General features: G+C 33.5%; 1 protein-coding gene across 3 annotated transcripts in view; it reads right to left on the bottom strand.

The window, feature by feature from the left end:
- The window catches only part of DYNC2H1 (dynein cytoplasmic 2 heavy chain 1), a 143,796-nt gene that overhangs the window by 124,333 nt on the left and 5,796 nt on the right, over positions 1-13,667 (bottom strand). For all 3 annotated transcript variants that reach the window (XM_005482581.4, XM_074535163.1, XM_074535164.1), the window contains exons 6-21: positions 13,336-13,568; positions 12,974-13,108; positions 12,767-12,880; positions 12,474-12,585; positions 12,197-12,321; positions 10,898-11,073; positions 9,316-9,511; positions 8,637-8,732; positions 7,995-8,147; positions 7,787-7,885; positions 5,553-5,692; positions 5,236-5,464; positions 4,652-4,779; positions 3,312-3,427; positions 1,939-2,066; positions 332-481 (exon numbers count right to left, since the gene is read on the bottom strand). In XM_005482581.4, the coding sequence (XP_005482638.2) occupies positions 332-481; positions 1,939-2,066; positions 3,312-3,427; positions 4,652-4,779; positions 5,236-5,464; positions 5,553-5,692; positions 7,787-7,885; positions 7,995-8,147; positions 8,637-8,732; positions 9,316-9,511; positions 10,898-11,073; positions 12,197-12,321; positions 12,474-12,585; positions 12,767-12,880; positions 12,974-13,108; positions 13,336-13,568 (2,330 nt within the window). The remainder of the gene's footprint in view (positions 1-331; positions 482-1,938; positions 2,067-3,311; positions 3,428-4,651; positions 4,780-5,235; positions 5,465-5,552; positions 5,693-7,786; positions 7,886-7,994; positions 8,148-8,636; positions 8,733-9,315; positions 9,512-10,897; positions 11,074-12,196; positions 12,322-12,473; positions 12,586-12,766; positions 12,881-12,973; positions 13,109-13,335; positions 13,569-13,667) is intronic.

Raw genomic sequence — 13,667 nt, 5'->3', positions numbered from 1 at the left:
CTTTAAAATGTTATCCTCTTTTCCTCTGTTAACCGTTGCATTCATTAAGCCATTTCTGTCACCAGAAAGCTGTTTTGAGACAGAATTACTACAATACAAATTTATTTTAGCATCAGTTCAATGAAAGTTTCCCCTAGTTACTGTTTCAGAGTTAACAGTTACTTCTTAAGAGTCTAAGTATTCTTCCTTAGACAGCTCTTCCTCAACTCAGTAACATCATGTTATTTTTGAACTGACAATATTTATGGATTTAATATTTAAAAGTATTGTTCCAGATATATTCAAAATCATTTCAACATTTTCAAGTAAAACTTTAAGCTTTCATTGCTACCTGCTCAGCAATCATAAGCTGGTGGCTTTCCATCATTAATTCAAATTTATCCCATGTAGCTCTTAGGTTACTGATACTGTCCAAACCTGCACCAGCCACAGTTCGCAGAAGTTTGTTTTTATCTTCAGCCTCTTGAAATAGGAGAAATATCTAAAATTGGAAAGATCAAAAATAAGTGTGCATGTAAAAATTCAGCAAATCCTGTTTATCTAAAGCAGATACATATGAATCACCAATTCTGTACGCATAGATAATAATCTTATATAGAGTTGCTTTTTTAATATTGTTTAAGAATAATATTAAAATATTTGAAAAAATAGTATCTGAGGTATTTAGAGAAATTCTAAACCCTGATCCTAACATGAGATATACAGAAGTGAATGTTAACTATGAAAGAGGTAAGTGCCACCTTATATATTGCAGAGATCAACTCAATCAAATTGAAGAAGAGCAGCAGAGCTACAGAATGTGATAAATCTGTGTGTATGTTTGCTGGCTTTGGCTGGGATGTAGTTAATTTTTTTCTTAGTAACTGTTCCGGACTGCTCAAAGTGCTTATGAAAGAATTGGAAAAGGAGACCAGTCTGTGAGATTATAAAGTTTACTGATGATACTAGGTTATTTCAGGCATTAAAATACTTCACCTGAGAAGATCTGCAGAATGAATGTGTAAGAAATAATGACCAATTATACTGGTGACAAGCAAAATTCAAGTAGATAACCATGAAGTGACAGAAATGTGAAAAAATAAATTTCACATGTACAAGTTGAGTCCTAAGATAAAAGCTGCACTTGACTGCTATCTTAGGCCTATGACAGCTAGTTTTACCAAAATGTGAGCTTAATCTAAGAAGTAGGAAGCAAAACAAATATTATGAGTCACAGAGACCAAAAAGATAATAAGAGGTAATATTACAATTTCATCATGTAAATCCATGGTTTATTCAGATCTTAAAAGCTTTTAAAAATCTGTTGGTCACACAGCAAAATGAAATAGAAAGGAAAGACTTATCAAAAGGCAACAAGGATAATCAAAGTTATGAGTGGGCTTATGCATAAGAAAAGATGAGAATAACTAACACTCTTCAATCTGCAACAGAGTTCGCTGATACTAGACATAACAAAGTAGAATACAGACATGTGCCACGAAAAGGAAGAATAGGAACTGTTTGGTCCATATCTCTTCCCATATAAGACATAAATGGCATGAAGTTAACAGATGGAAGAAAATAAAAAGAGGGGTTCTACAAGTAATGGGTAATTGATCTACACTTTACCAGAGTATATTGTGGATGTCAAACATATGTTTGCTCTCAAGATAAGACAAGGTAAGGCTGTGGAAAAGAAATCCACTGTGTTATTGTATGCTCAGGAACCACATAAAACTCAACAAGGTTCAGGTTGAAGGTTAGAAGTAAAAAGTATCAAAAAAGATACCCTGATTTTATCACTCCACTGCTGGACACAAATTACTGTGCTACATGGACTACTGCCCTATGTGACCTGAGCATGATCTTTACTAGTTATTTTTAAATTTAAGTTTCCATACTAGAAAGTAATTACAGTTTTATAGCTGTTGCTCTGGATAGAATAAAATAGTCTCTTACCCCCTCTTTTCGTTCACGTAGGCTTAAATATTTTAAATTGTCTTCTGCTACTTCCTCTACAGTCTGGGGCCTAATCACTAGTGTTTCCATGGCATCAGTGAGAAATGTAGAAACATCACAGAGGTGAGCTACATAAAGATGGAAAACAAAGTTACCATGGAGAGAATATTTCTAGTTTTAAATATCCAAGTCAGACAAATGCACAAGGATACAGCATTAGTCATAAGTATGCAAAGTATTTATTTAAAAATTGCAGACTACAATCTTGTCTACTACCTGAACAAAAACTGTACATTTGTGTTTACAAGTAGCTTTCCAAATGTAATCCACTGTGTCCAGTATATGATTTAGACCATAAGTATCAGAGCTCCTTCTGAACATTAAACATAAATAAGTGAGGCATTTATTTATATACTTTCAAAGGTTGTAAAAGTCTTTTTTTTTTTTTTAGGTAACCACATATAAATTGGTTTTGGGTTCTTTGGGTTTTTTTCTATTTATTTTGGTTTGGGTCTTTTAAAGAGGCTAACTAACCAAAGCCACCTTGCTTTACATATTGAGAAGGCTCACGAACCAATGCCTGCATAAGCTATAATGTTGTATTTACCTAACAAGGTAAATCTCTTTTGATACTGAGAAAGCAGCTGTACAGCTCCAGGAAACCTTCCAGGAAAGATTCACTTTTCAGGCTATGAAATAATTCACTTTCTTGCACAATCCCTGTTACATGTTTCCTGTGACAACCATTAGATTTAAAGCACAAAGCACTGTTATTCCTCATCATCTATGCTTTATTCCACTTTGTCCTGCTGTTCCATATATAGGTTAATCACCCAAAACAGGAAAATGTTTTGTATTCTTCAACACAGCTTTAACAGTTTTGACAAGCAATTCTATGGAGTAAGTCCAAATTATTTTGGACTGCTCATGAAGTATTTCAATTTGTAAAAGAAAAATCTAATAGCATTTTTATTACATTTTATGACACCTTCTCAAACACCTAGGAAATTTTCCTCTCTCAAACATTAAATAAATTTTCTTCTCTGAAGAAACACAATTTTTCTTCAGATAAAAGAAACAAGCAAGACAATATCCATATGTATTCTTTTACATCTGTAAGAGAGGTGGCCCAAACAAGAAAACAGGAAAGATACACAATGGACATCAAAGGGTCCTAGGCTACATCTGTAGTGAAAAGGTAATATCGAGGAATACACAGCTGTAACAGATTATTTTCTCTGCATTGTGACTTCTGCAGTTCACTCTGCCTGAAAGTAAAATATTTCTATAAAAAAGTATATACATTAACACAAATGTGCCCAAGTACAACAGAAACAAACAAAACTAAAATACTGCTCATTGATATTATTTACCTTGAATAGATTTTCTCAAAGAAACAACTAGAATGTCATACAACTTCTGGATGAAGTCATCGATCACAGTTTTCACAGGGTTGCAATTCACAGTTAAACAATCTATTCTGATCGTGCTTCAAAAAAATGAGATTAAAAGACAGCAAATATTCAGTAGCATACTTACTTGTTAGTATCTCTAGATCTATGTACAAGTATAGTTTACCCCAACTTCATAGTTTAATGAGAAATTTCCCTTATAATTCTACAAGTGAAAGTCATAGCTTCTTGGGAAATTAAGCCATAGTATTGAAATTTTTACAACAATTATGCATTTTACTTTCAGTTTTATGGGGACTGAGGTCCAATGCTCTGCTTCTCCAAATAGTTAAAAAGTGGCTTCATTTTATATTACCAGTGCCATAAAATTCTGAAAGGCTATTACCATACTCAAAAGAAAAACACATTCATTATTTGTATATTCTTGTCTTTAATTCTCTGATTTCCATTACAGTTCACTAACTCAGCCTTCAACAGCAATAAGAACTGAAGACAAGCCATAGAGAATCATTCCAAGGCCCCATATCTAATATATCAGTGACCATAAGTAGATACCTAAAGAACACTAAGCAAAAGGTCTACCTTACTTGATATCTTCCTGACTATCCTCCCTCAACACTAATCTTTCCACCTCATGAATTTCTTAGCAACATGTTGCTTCTGCCTATAAGGCACATCAGCCAGCTTCTCTTCTATATACCTCAGTTTGTCCACGAACTCTTGGAAATCTTTACTATTCAGAGCATCACTACCCACAAGTTCTACTTCTCCAGCATGAAATGTCATACCTTTCTCCTTGCTCTAAACATGATTCCTACCAGTTTTACTTTAGAACTCTAACCATACAGTACAATTGGTTTGTGAGAATATACATAGAAATAAAAGCCTACCCTACCGTATTTTAAACTACAAGTTGTAAGAGGTGATCAAATGTTTCATTACAAGAATTACTTCAGGACAAACATTTGCTACGTCTGTATCTAACTCCCACATCTATTTCACATGTACAGGACTTAGCTAAAAGATTTGTTAAAATACTATGTTTTGGAATATTTCAGGACTAGCCCTGAATTCTGAGGAAGTTTCCCATTATATCAAGAAGTAGTAATTAGTTTTCAGAGAAGGTGACACAAATGAAAGAGAGTATCTGAAAATAAAAATGAAAAATCGAAATCTAAACACTTAAAAAGTACATCCACATTTTAAACACTTGATCTATACCTTCATCTCTATTTTACTACTGCCTTTAAAATACCTGATAGAATACAATATTCAGACAAAAGAATAGAGTTACACTATACCTTGGAAGACGTTCTGCTTCTTTCCCTCTCACTTTTAATGCCTTGAAATTTTTTTCCCAGTCCTGTTTGCTAGAAAGGTGTGTCTTCACCAAATGTTCCATATCTACTTGGCCAATTACGACCCATTCCTTTCCAACATTATTTTTTTATTCCATGGAAAAGAAATATTTTCCAGATTAAAAAACAGTTTCTCAATAACATTAAAATACTCTAATAAGGTTTTCAAGTTACATTCTCTTTAACCTTTGTGCTTCTTCAATTATCTGTACATTTTCCTAGTGCAAAAATCAGGAGGTAAAAAACAGTTCGACACGTTCACACATCTAAGGCTATTCAAAACAGAAAGAGTGAAAAGTCAGCTATTATACAGAGTATTCAAAAGGAACTATAGATATACTTCAAGTCAGGCATGTACTTAAGTGGTTGGCTTGACAAGGATGGACTCGCTAAGCTTTCACTTATATGCCTTGAAGAAAAGAACAATTCACAAATGTCATTGCTCAACTACTTCTAGAATATCCAAAGCATAAAATGATACAAATCTAAGTGAAAAAAGGTATGAGTAGGTCTACTATGGAAAATACCTTGAATTGATTAGAAACATCTGTCAGCCTTCTGAACAAATCCTCTGCTTTTGTGAAAGCGGTCAGAAATCCATTTGCATTTCTTTCAGTCATAACAGTGAATACAGACTCATCTTCTGCCTCACTTACTCCCCTAAACTGATTTGGAATAGAGATGAATCTCTTCATTTCTCTGTAATATCTAGCTCGTACTTCTTCAAAAGGAGGTCTGAATTGCAAGCGACCTTGCCTAAAAAGTGAAACAAATAACAGAAAAACTAGTATCTTAATGTAATCTGGGCCCAAATATTTTCTTTTAAGGAAAAAAAAATTCTTACTTGAATGTCAGATCAATAATTATCTCTGGTAAATTCTCATTGAGTGCTTCTAAGCCCATTTGATACTGATGCTCCAGAGCTTTGTAAAGTTGATGATTCCAGTGTTGTCTCCAAGCTTTCATATCACTCGATTTGAAACCCTAAAATTTAACAATGTTTATTTTTATCTTATTCCTCAAACCATAATTATAAGATGAAACTTATACGGCAAAAAATTCCAAAGACGGGGATCTTATTAAAATTCAGTAATCACACAGCTGGCACAGACCAGGTCATGGCACCAAGCTGGTCAGAGTTTAAGGACCATGTGGGCAACATACTTAAGTCACAATGTTTAGTTTTAGATAGTCCTGTGAGGAGCAGGGAGTTGGTCCTTGTGGGCCCCTTTTAACTCAAGATAGGAGTTTTTGATTTTGTGACCAGTTATTGCATTTATTGCAATTATTTCAAATTAATACAGGAATAAAAAAAAATATCCAAATAAAACAGTCTCTGTGGTAAATAAACATAGGAATTTCACTGATATTCATCACCCACTGGTTTAACCAGAACGTTCTTCAGGGTTACTCTAAAATGCACAGGACTCCACTGGAAATAACATAAAGAGCTGGCTGAATATGAGACTTAAACCTGTACCACACCTTCCATTTTCTTATAATATATAAGCTACCTTTTAAATATAATTAATACAAATTCTTGTGTGTTTCCACGGAACAATGTTAACTAATAGATTACTGTAAAGTTTACTTCAAAGAACTCAGTTTTTCATCGAAATCTGCTACACTGGACTGTAAGAACATGGAAAGCCTTATCATACAGTCAAGTTCTGTAAATCATAGAATATTCTGAGCTGGAAGGGACCCACAAGGATCATCAAATCAATCTGTTAAGTGAATTGTCCATACAGGGATCAAACCCATTACCTTGGCATTATTAGCACCTTGACCAATGGAGGTAAATGGTCATTTGCAAATCATGGAGGGATTTGCAGAACGACAACAGAAGCTAGGAAATAAGCTAGAAACTCCTTCCAGGTTAAAAGGTTATTTTGTTTAATTGGAGATTTTCAGGCAGGGCTTTGGAGGCAGTCCAGGTTTGCTGCAGGAAGCTATACAGTTTAAGGTGTGTCCTACAATTCAAAGCTGCCTATAGCAGGTCTTCCAAGATTCAAGAGATTAAGAAAACCTGAAGTTGTCTTAATTAAGCCTTAAAACAATTATAACAGGGTTTTTAAAGAAATATGTAACATATTGATGACAACAGCATTAAGACTGCACCACCTTATAATTCTTGGAATCACATCTAGTCAAAGATTTTTGAAGAGTGACTGAAAACAGTTTAGGTAATTTTCCATCTAAAAACATTTCATAATATCAAAATAATTTTCAAACAGATCCTAAAGGAAATCTAGATTCTTTTCATAAAATATACCAACTTAAAGATAAAAATCTGCAAATTAAACTTGAAAAGAAACCAATCCAGATTATTTTTTATATTATCTTGGGAGAATGAAACCAAAATTAGAAGTAAAATACTGTAAAGACACTACATGTATTTGACTAGCAAATACCAATGGAAGTAATTTGCATTATAAAGCATAAGAACAACATATCCATCTAAGAATATAGTCCTTTGATTGCTGAAGGCTATAGGAAAAACTAAACTGGCTTGAATAATAACTCAAAATAGCTTACTTGGTAATATGATATTTTTAATGAAAATCATTATCATCTTAATGATACTAAGGGTCTTTTCCAACCTTAAGGATTCTGTGATTCTACTTAAAAGTTGTCAGTGATAAGTGAACAAAAAAAATATGTTTTTCTCATTATTTCAGGCAGAAATGCATTTTAATTCCAAATTTTATACATTTGTTTTATTCTGTGTGTGGATCACTCATTATCTGTACCAATTTCTTAATTTTAATTTGCATTAATGGCTCAGACACAATTGATCTACATTACCCAACGTTTTCGCATTTCCTCATCTAACACCTGTCATTGACCAAAAGTTCTTCTCCCATTGCTAATATGACAAAAAAAAAATTATCTCCATCCTCCTCATCTGTAATTTTATCTCACCTCTGGCATTAACTAGGACACAGATGTTTTCCTAAGACAACTAGTAACTCTTTAATCAGAATTAATTCAATCAAGCTATGTTGGAGTCTTAAATCTTGATTACTGTTGAAAAGTCAAATGTTCGCAGTTTGCAGTAGGAAAATCAAACCCTGCCTGTGACTCGAGGCTGGCAAAACCAGTTCTGAGCTCCTGAAGTCCATCTTTCCAATGCTGCTGCTGCCGCAGTAGATCAATATTCATAAGCGATATGACCTGTTAAAAGAATTTTAAGGGATAATAAACATACTTATCGTCATGTAAATTAAAGAAAGCTAAGGTATGCTATGACAGACATGACTTCAATTTCATCAGGAAAATATACCTTTTGTATGAAGTTTGTGTGCCACTTTCTTAGTTTTCTATTTTCAGTGGAAATCCGTTCAGCAGCACCTTGGAGTTTTTGGATGTAAGCCTCTAGTTCTCTGGGGTTATCCCATGTTATTTGAGCTTTTCCTCCAGGACCTGATTTTGGATGCTTTAAAAACACACATTTGTAACATTTAATGACAGTCTATCAACAAACATCCAGAAGTCATAATATAACAAAAATGGTTTTATTCCTAGCAAAACAAATGGAGGATCTCCCTTTCCCTAGCTGCAATAGAGACAAGATAATCTGGCAAAGCACAGACATGAAGGGCATAGCATTATAGCTACACCAGTGCACTGGAGAGGGATTAGTGACAGACTCCTAACAGAGTTTGAAATAGATCAACTGATGTTGAGACTGCTGCTCCACAAAGATAAGCAGACATCTAAAGATCGGAGGACACCTTAAACATCTCTCTTGGTCTTTGTTCTACATAGATCAAAACTAAAAATGTGACAATAATTGCTAATCAACTTCACCTGTTTATCAAGAAATAATTTTTTAATAACAATGCAATAAACGTAAAAAAAGCAGCACAGAATATGCACAGATACCACTGAAATTAAAAAGACAAAGATAGGGGGATTCTTTCACCTTAATTATCTGTTCAAATGCTAGAGCAGATTGTAACATCATTGGCTTTTGACTCCAAATCATTTGTTGATCAATAGAATTATAGAAATGTGCCACCTGTAAAAAAAGGAGAGCTTAAATTTAAAAGAAAACATAAAAAGTCTCATGTCACCTTTGCCCTAGCTGTAGGAGTATCCCAGATATCAATGACACCTCATGTGAAATTGAACTGAAATATAAGACAAACAAAAACATATGTGGCATTCAGTACAACCAAAAAAATATACAACCCACCCCAAGAACCCCACACATACTTCCATTAAAATACTTGCTGATATACTTTCAGTGGAAAACTAGCAATGGTGAAGAAAAGTTGTTACATTTTATCAGAATTCCCTTTAGCCATAATTATAAAAAATTGAAACTAAAACCAGGTAATCAACTAATTACTTGTATTTTTGTATATTCATACAGTAACTTCATATGGCTTTAATATTATATTTCAAAAGAAGACATATTCTGAAATTTTAAAGGATTTTTGTTTTCTTTTATGGGCTTTTCTAATTTTTTCAAGAAAGAAGTCACTTTCATACAGACAAGCACAGCGAAAAGCTTAACCACACAGACAGAAAAGACAGCAGTGTAGAGAAGTTCAAGCAGGGAAGTCAGAACAGGAAGTTATTATGGCATAATCTTATACCTGCTTGAGGATGACCGCCTGCTTGCAGAACTTTTGTGCAGTGTTTGCAAGATGCTGTATTTTAGTTGGTATAGCAAACCCAAGTGCTGAAAGCTGACGTACTTCTCTCAGCAGAGTCACCAAACGATCTGAGTAAAGTATGTTTAATGTTCCAGAAATGGGATCCAACTCCATCACAGGGCTGTTAGCTTGGATACTGAACCAAAATCAAACATATTACTGAATATAATTTGATATTTATCCTTTCTTAGGTGCATTTTACTACAATATAACAAACTATACAAAACAGCTTCATGTCATTCTATTTTGTTTTTCTATGCATATTAACATTTTCATTTACTCAGAAATTATTCCAGTAACCCTTCTTTTATTCAAAGCCAATGAAGATAAAACAGATCATTTTTGCTTACAAAGTTTTTCAGGTTTGTGACGATAGTTAACATGTAACTCACAGCTAGACACTATTCTAGATTACACTGTATCCATCACAGTCTGTCAAGCAGGAGCCTTACCAGCCCCAGTCTCCAGCACCGCAAAGAGGCAAGAAAATAATGAAAGAACCAATCCTAAGAATCAGAACTTGCATCAATGGAAAATTTTGGTATATTCACCCAGATGCGCATAAGAACATCAGCCTTTCTGCAGACTTTATTCTATTTTTTTCTCTACTTTAGCAATGCTTCTACCACAGAAGCATTAAGCATATAATAAAAATAATGCTTTCTTAAATACTTCAGCCTTACTCATTTTTTTCTTTTTTTCTTTTCTCATGTCTTTTCTAGTTCCCATATCCATTGCATTCCCCTTTGTAGGGAGCTACTTCTTTTCTTGTTCTTTTAGTTAACCATTTCACATAATTTAAAATCTCACAATAACAAAATTTTATACTAATAATAAATTAGATGGCTGTTATATATTTGAGTATTTTCATTAAAATAAAAGCTTTTGCTTAGTATAAACTCCTGTATCCCCTGTAACTGTGGACAAATTCTTTTCAGAGGAATTTTGCAACACTCAGAGTTGAAGACAGAAGATATGTACCAAATTAACTAGAATTGTTAAAATATATTTTAGTATCCCATACAGAAATTTTATTATTTTGGGAAAAAAAATTCATGAGGTTTAAATTCATCTGCTTACCCTTCTTTCATCTGCCTCATGTAGACTGCAGAATTTCTTGTGCATAACAATTTTGTTACTCTACATGTGTTATCTGTATATCACAGCTATATTCTCATTTAGTCTCTATGATTATCACTATAGAGATTACAATGGGTAACAAGTAAAAACAAGCAAACCAAACATGTCTTTCATTCCAGGTACTAACAAAAACTTCAAGATTAGCTATTGATCTGCAATATTGGCTATTTATTAATAATTCATAATATTGTCCTATATACTTCATCTTACTAAGCAAGACTGGCAGGATGATGAAAGTAAAATAAATTTATCTATTTTGTCTCTCCATTCATTCTCAACCGTGTAATATTTTTTTTATTTCCTTTTGTCAAGTTCTAATGAATTATACCACACTACAGATTTCATTATTTAATAAACATTATTTAAACAAGAGTGTATTTACCAAAGTCCTGACTTGGGATTTGATAATTCTGACTGGATATTCCTAGACCAATCATCAAATTGTTCTTGCTCATATACTTTCAGCTGTTCCAGAAAAGAATTTGCACTTTGATGAAAAGTTTGAAATCTGGGTAAGTCCGACAGAAGAGCCTCTGTCAGCTTGATAGAATCATCCACCTTAAATACAATAACAAAGAAAAGAAGGTAAACTTCCCAGTATTCAGTTAGAAAAGAAAAATCACTACAATAAAACTCAGTATTACCAAACATCCAAGTGGGATTCAAAAGCTGATTAGGGAAAAAAGTGAATTCTAAACCGTGTCCCAGTGCCTGAATTCTCTTTACAGTAAATTGGGTTTGAATAAGCTGTTGACTGATAACACTGACAATGGCACCCAATCCTATTAAGATACCCCAGGATATCCCACTTGGTCTTCAATTAAGTCTCTGTAAAGGTACAGATCTCCCATGAGTCTTCTGTTGTATCTATAAGGTACATGACAATACTCAAAGGTATTTGAAATGGAATTTCACATCTACAACGGACAAATTAAAATCCTAGTCAATACAATCAGTGGATATTTGAGAGCAATTAAAAAATTCAGCACAGCCTAAAGCAGACATAAAACTGACATAAATCAGCTGAATCAGGCTAATAGGTATTCTGGGATAAATATCTTCTATTCTTACTCAAATCTACAGTTATTGTAGAGGGCACTTATATTTACAAAAAACATTTTGGTTTTCACTGGTCAGTGTTGTCCAAAAATGTTTAAAGTTTCCTACTAAACTGTAAATACAAACTTTAAAAAACAAGATAAATTAAAACAGAATTGTTGTACATTTACTGCAAATTCCCTAGCAGGCACAAGCTCAAAATGTATTACTCTTTGATTTCAAGAAGACACTACAAAGGCTAGTAATAACAAGTGAGGACCAAGATTTCAGAATCTAGGTATCTGTGAATCCTAAATACAATTTTAAAATGCAGACTGGAGGGTAAAATTTAACAAAAACACCTACTGTATGAATTTAAGTCTTTTTTTTTCTTTTTTTAAGAAAAGAAAGAGGCAGTTCAGTTTACTACAGAAAGACTACATTCTGGGTCTGCTAATAAAATTTAACTTAGCAAGCAGCACCACTGATAAGGAACCTTGATTATATAACTCTTGGGAAGCCCACAATTTTTCTGTGTGGAATTCCCCACAGAAATGTCAAATACCATGTTCTATATTCTATGAAAAAATGTGTTCAAATAGTAACAGCATCTATGTGTTCAAATAGTAACAGCATCTGTTACCTTCAGCTCCAGCTGCCGTACCCATACAATATTATTGACAACTTCAGAAAGGTTCTTGCCTGACAGTGGTCCAGAAACATCACCAGGAACACCATGGCATCGAGTTCCAAAGTCTGTCTCATAGTCTAACACATGCAAAAGATTCATTAGAACAGAAATCTAACAGAGCAACTTTAGATCATTACTGCAGTTATAAAAATATACTAGGAAAACTGGCATAATTCTATAAGTAAATAAAGATTCCTGCATGCACAAAAATACCAATGCAATTAAATACCTTTGACATAATCTTGAAGTGCTGCCAGCAATGTTTCCCTCTCAAAAAGCAACTCTTTGTTTATTTTTGGATGCTTTATCAGTTCCTTATGCTTCTGAAATATTTGAAGAAGCTGGAATATAAAGATTTTTAAAAGTTATCACTTTCTTAGGAAAAAAATTAAACATAGGCTGATACCACCCAGTAGTGCTGTCTTTGGCTCTAAGTACTTACTCCTATCCCCTAAACTGACTACTTAGGAATTAAATAACTTGATCTTCAGGAAAGTTTTCAGAATACAGAATTACCCATACCTGCAGTGGACTGTCCTGAATTTCTGAAATAAATTTCTTCAATTTGCTTGCTATTTTTTGTTCCACTGGTGCAATAATTCTTTCATACTGAGAGACTGCTGCTCTCCACAATGGCTAGAGATAATGAGTTCATGTGTTAGTTTAGGGCTATATACATTGCAGAAAGACACAGAAAGAATGTGAATAAATTAAAAATAAGCATTATACCTCTGTGTAAGGATTATAGTGTACAGGATTTAGGCCAACAAAGGGTTCAAACACATGGGAAAGACGTAAAGAATTTTTTTCTCCAGCTGGCAAAAAGAACATAAGTTTTTCATGAAGTGTTCTAACAGTTAGCACCTATGAGGGAAAGAAAGTATTTGATATAACAAATGTATTTTTACATAAAATTTATATTTACACATGTCTCTACTTTTTACAAGAAACTTTTGAAAGACTCAGACAAACAGATTATGGAATACTAACTGACTCTGAAAAGGAAGTATTTTAATTCCCTTTTTTAACTTGAAACAATGCTGTTTAATTCTGTGTCTAATGAAACTAATGTGTATAATTCAAACCTCTACCTCATCAAGACGTTGGCCAAGTTTGGCTATCAGTTCAGGGAAATATTTCTCATTTTTCCATGGATGTAGAGTGTAATGTTGCCACAGTTGTCCGGTCAGGTATTCACAAGCTGACACCCACTGCTCACAAACCAAGATGCCAGCCTGTATATTTTCTTTAACACTGTGAAAAGTATCTTCCCACAAATTCAAAGCTGCTAATTTTCTCTGAACAAATCTACCTAGTGAGCCACCTAGAAGACAAAAAATATTTAAAAACCAAGGTGTTTGTTTAAAATAATTACTTTAATGCTACACCACATTCCAATCACATTAAAAAAATAGTGTAGTGT

The sequence above is a fragment of the Zonotrichia albicollis genome, chromosome 2 (genome assembly GCF_047830755.1).
Source record: "Zonotrichia albicollis isolate bZonAlb1 chromosome 2, bZonAlb1.hap1, whole genome shotgun sequence".
Lineage (NCBI taxonomy): Eukaryota > Metazoa > Chordata > Aves > Passeriformes > Passerellidae > Zonotrichia > Zonotrichia albicollis.
Note: the sequence above shows the minus strand (reverse complement) of the source record. Positions and strands in the feature narration are given on the sequence as shown.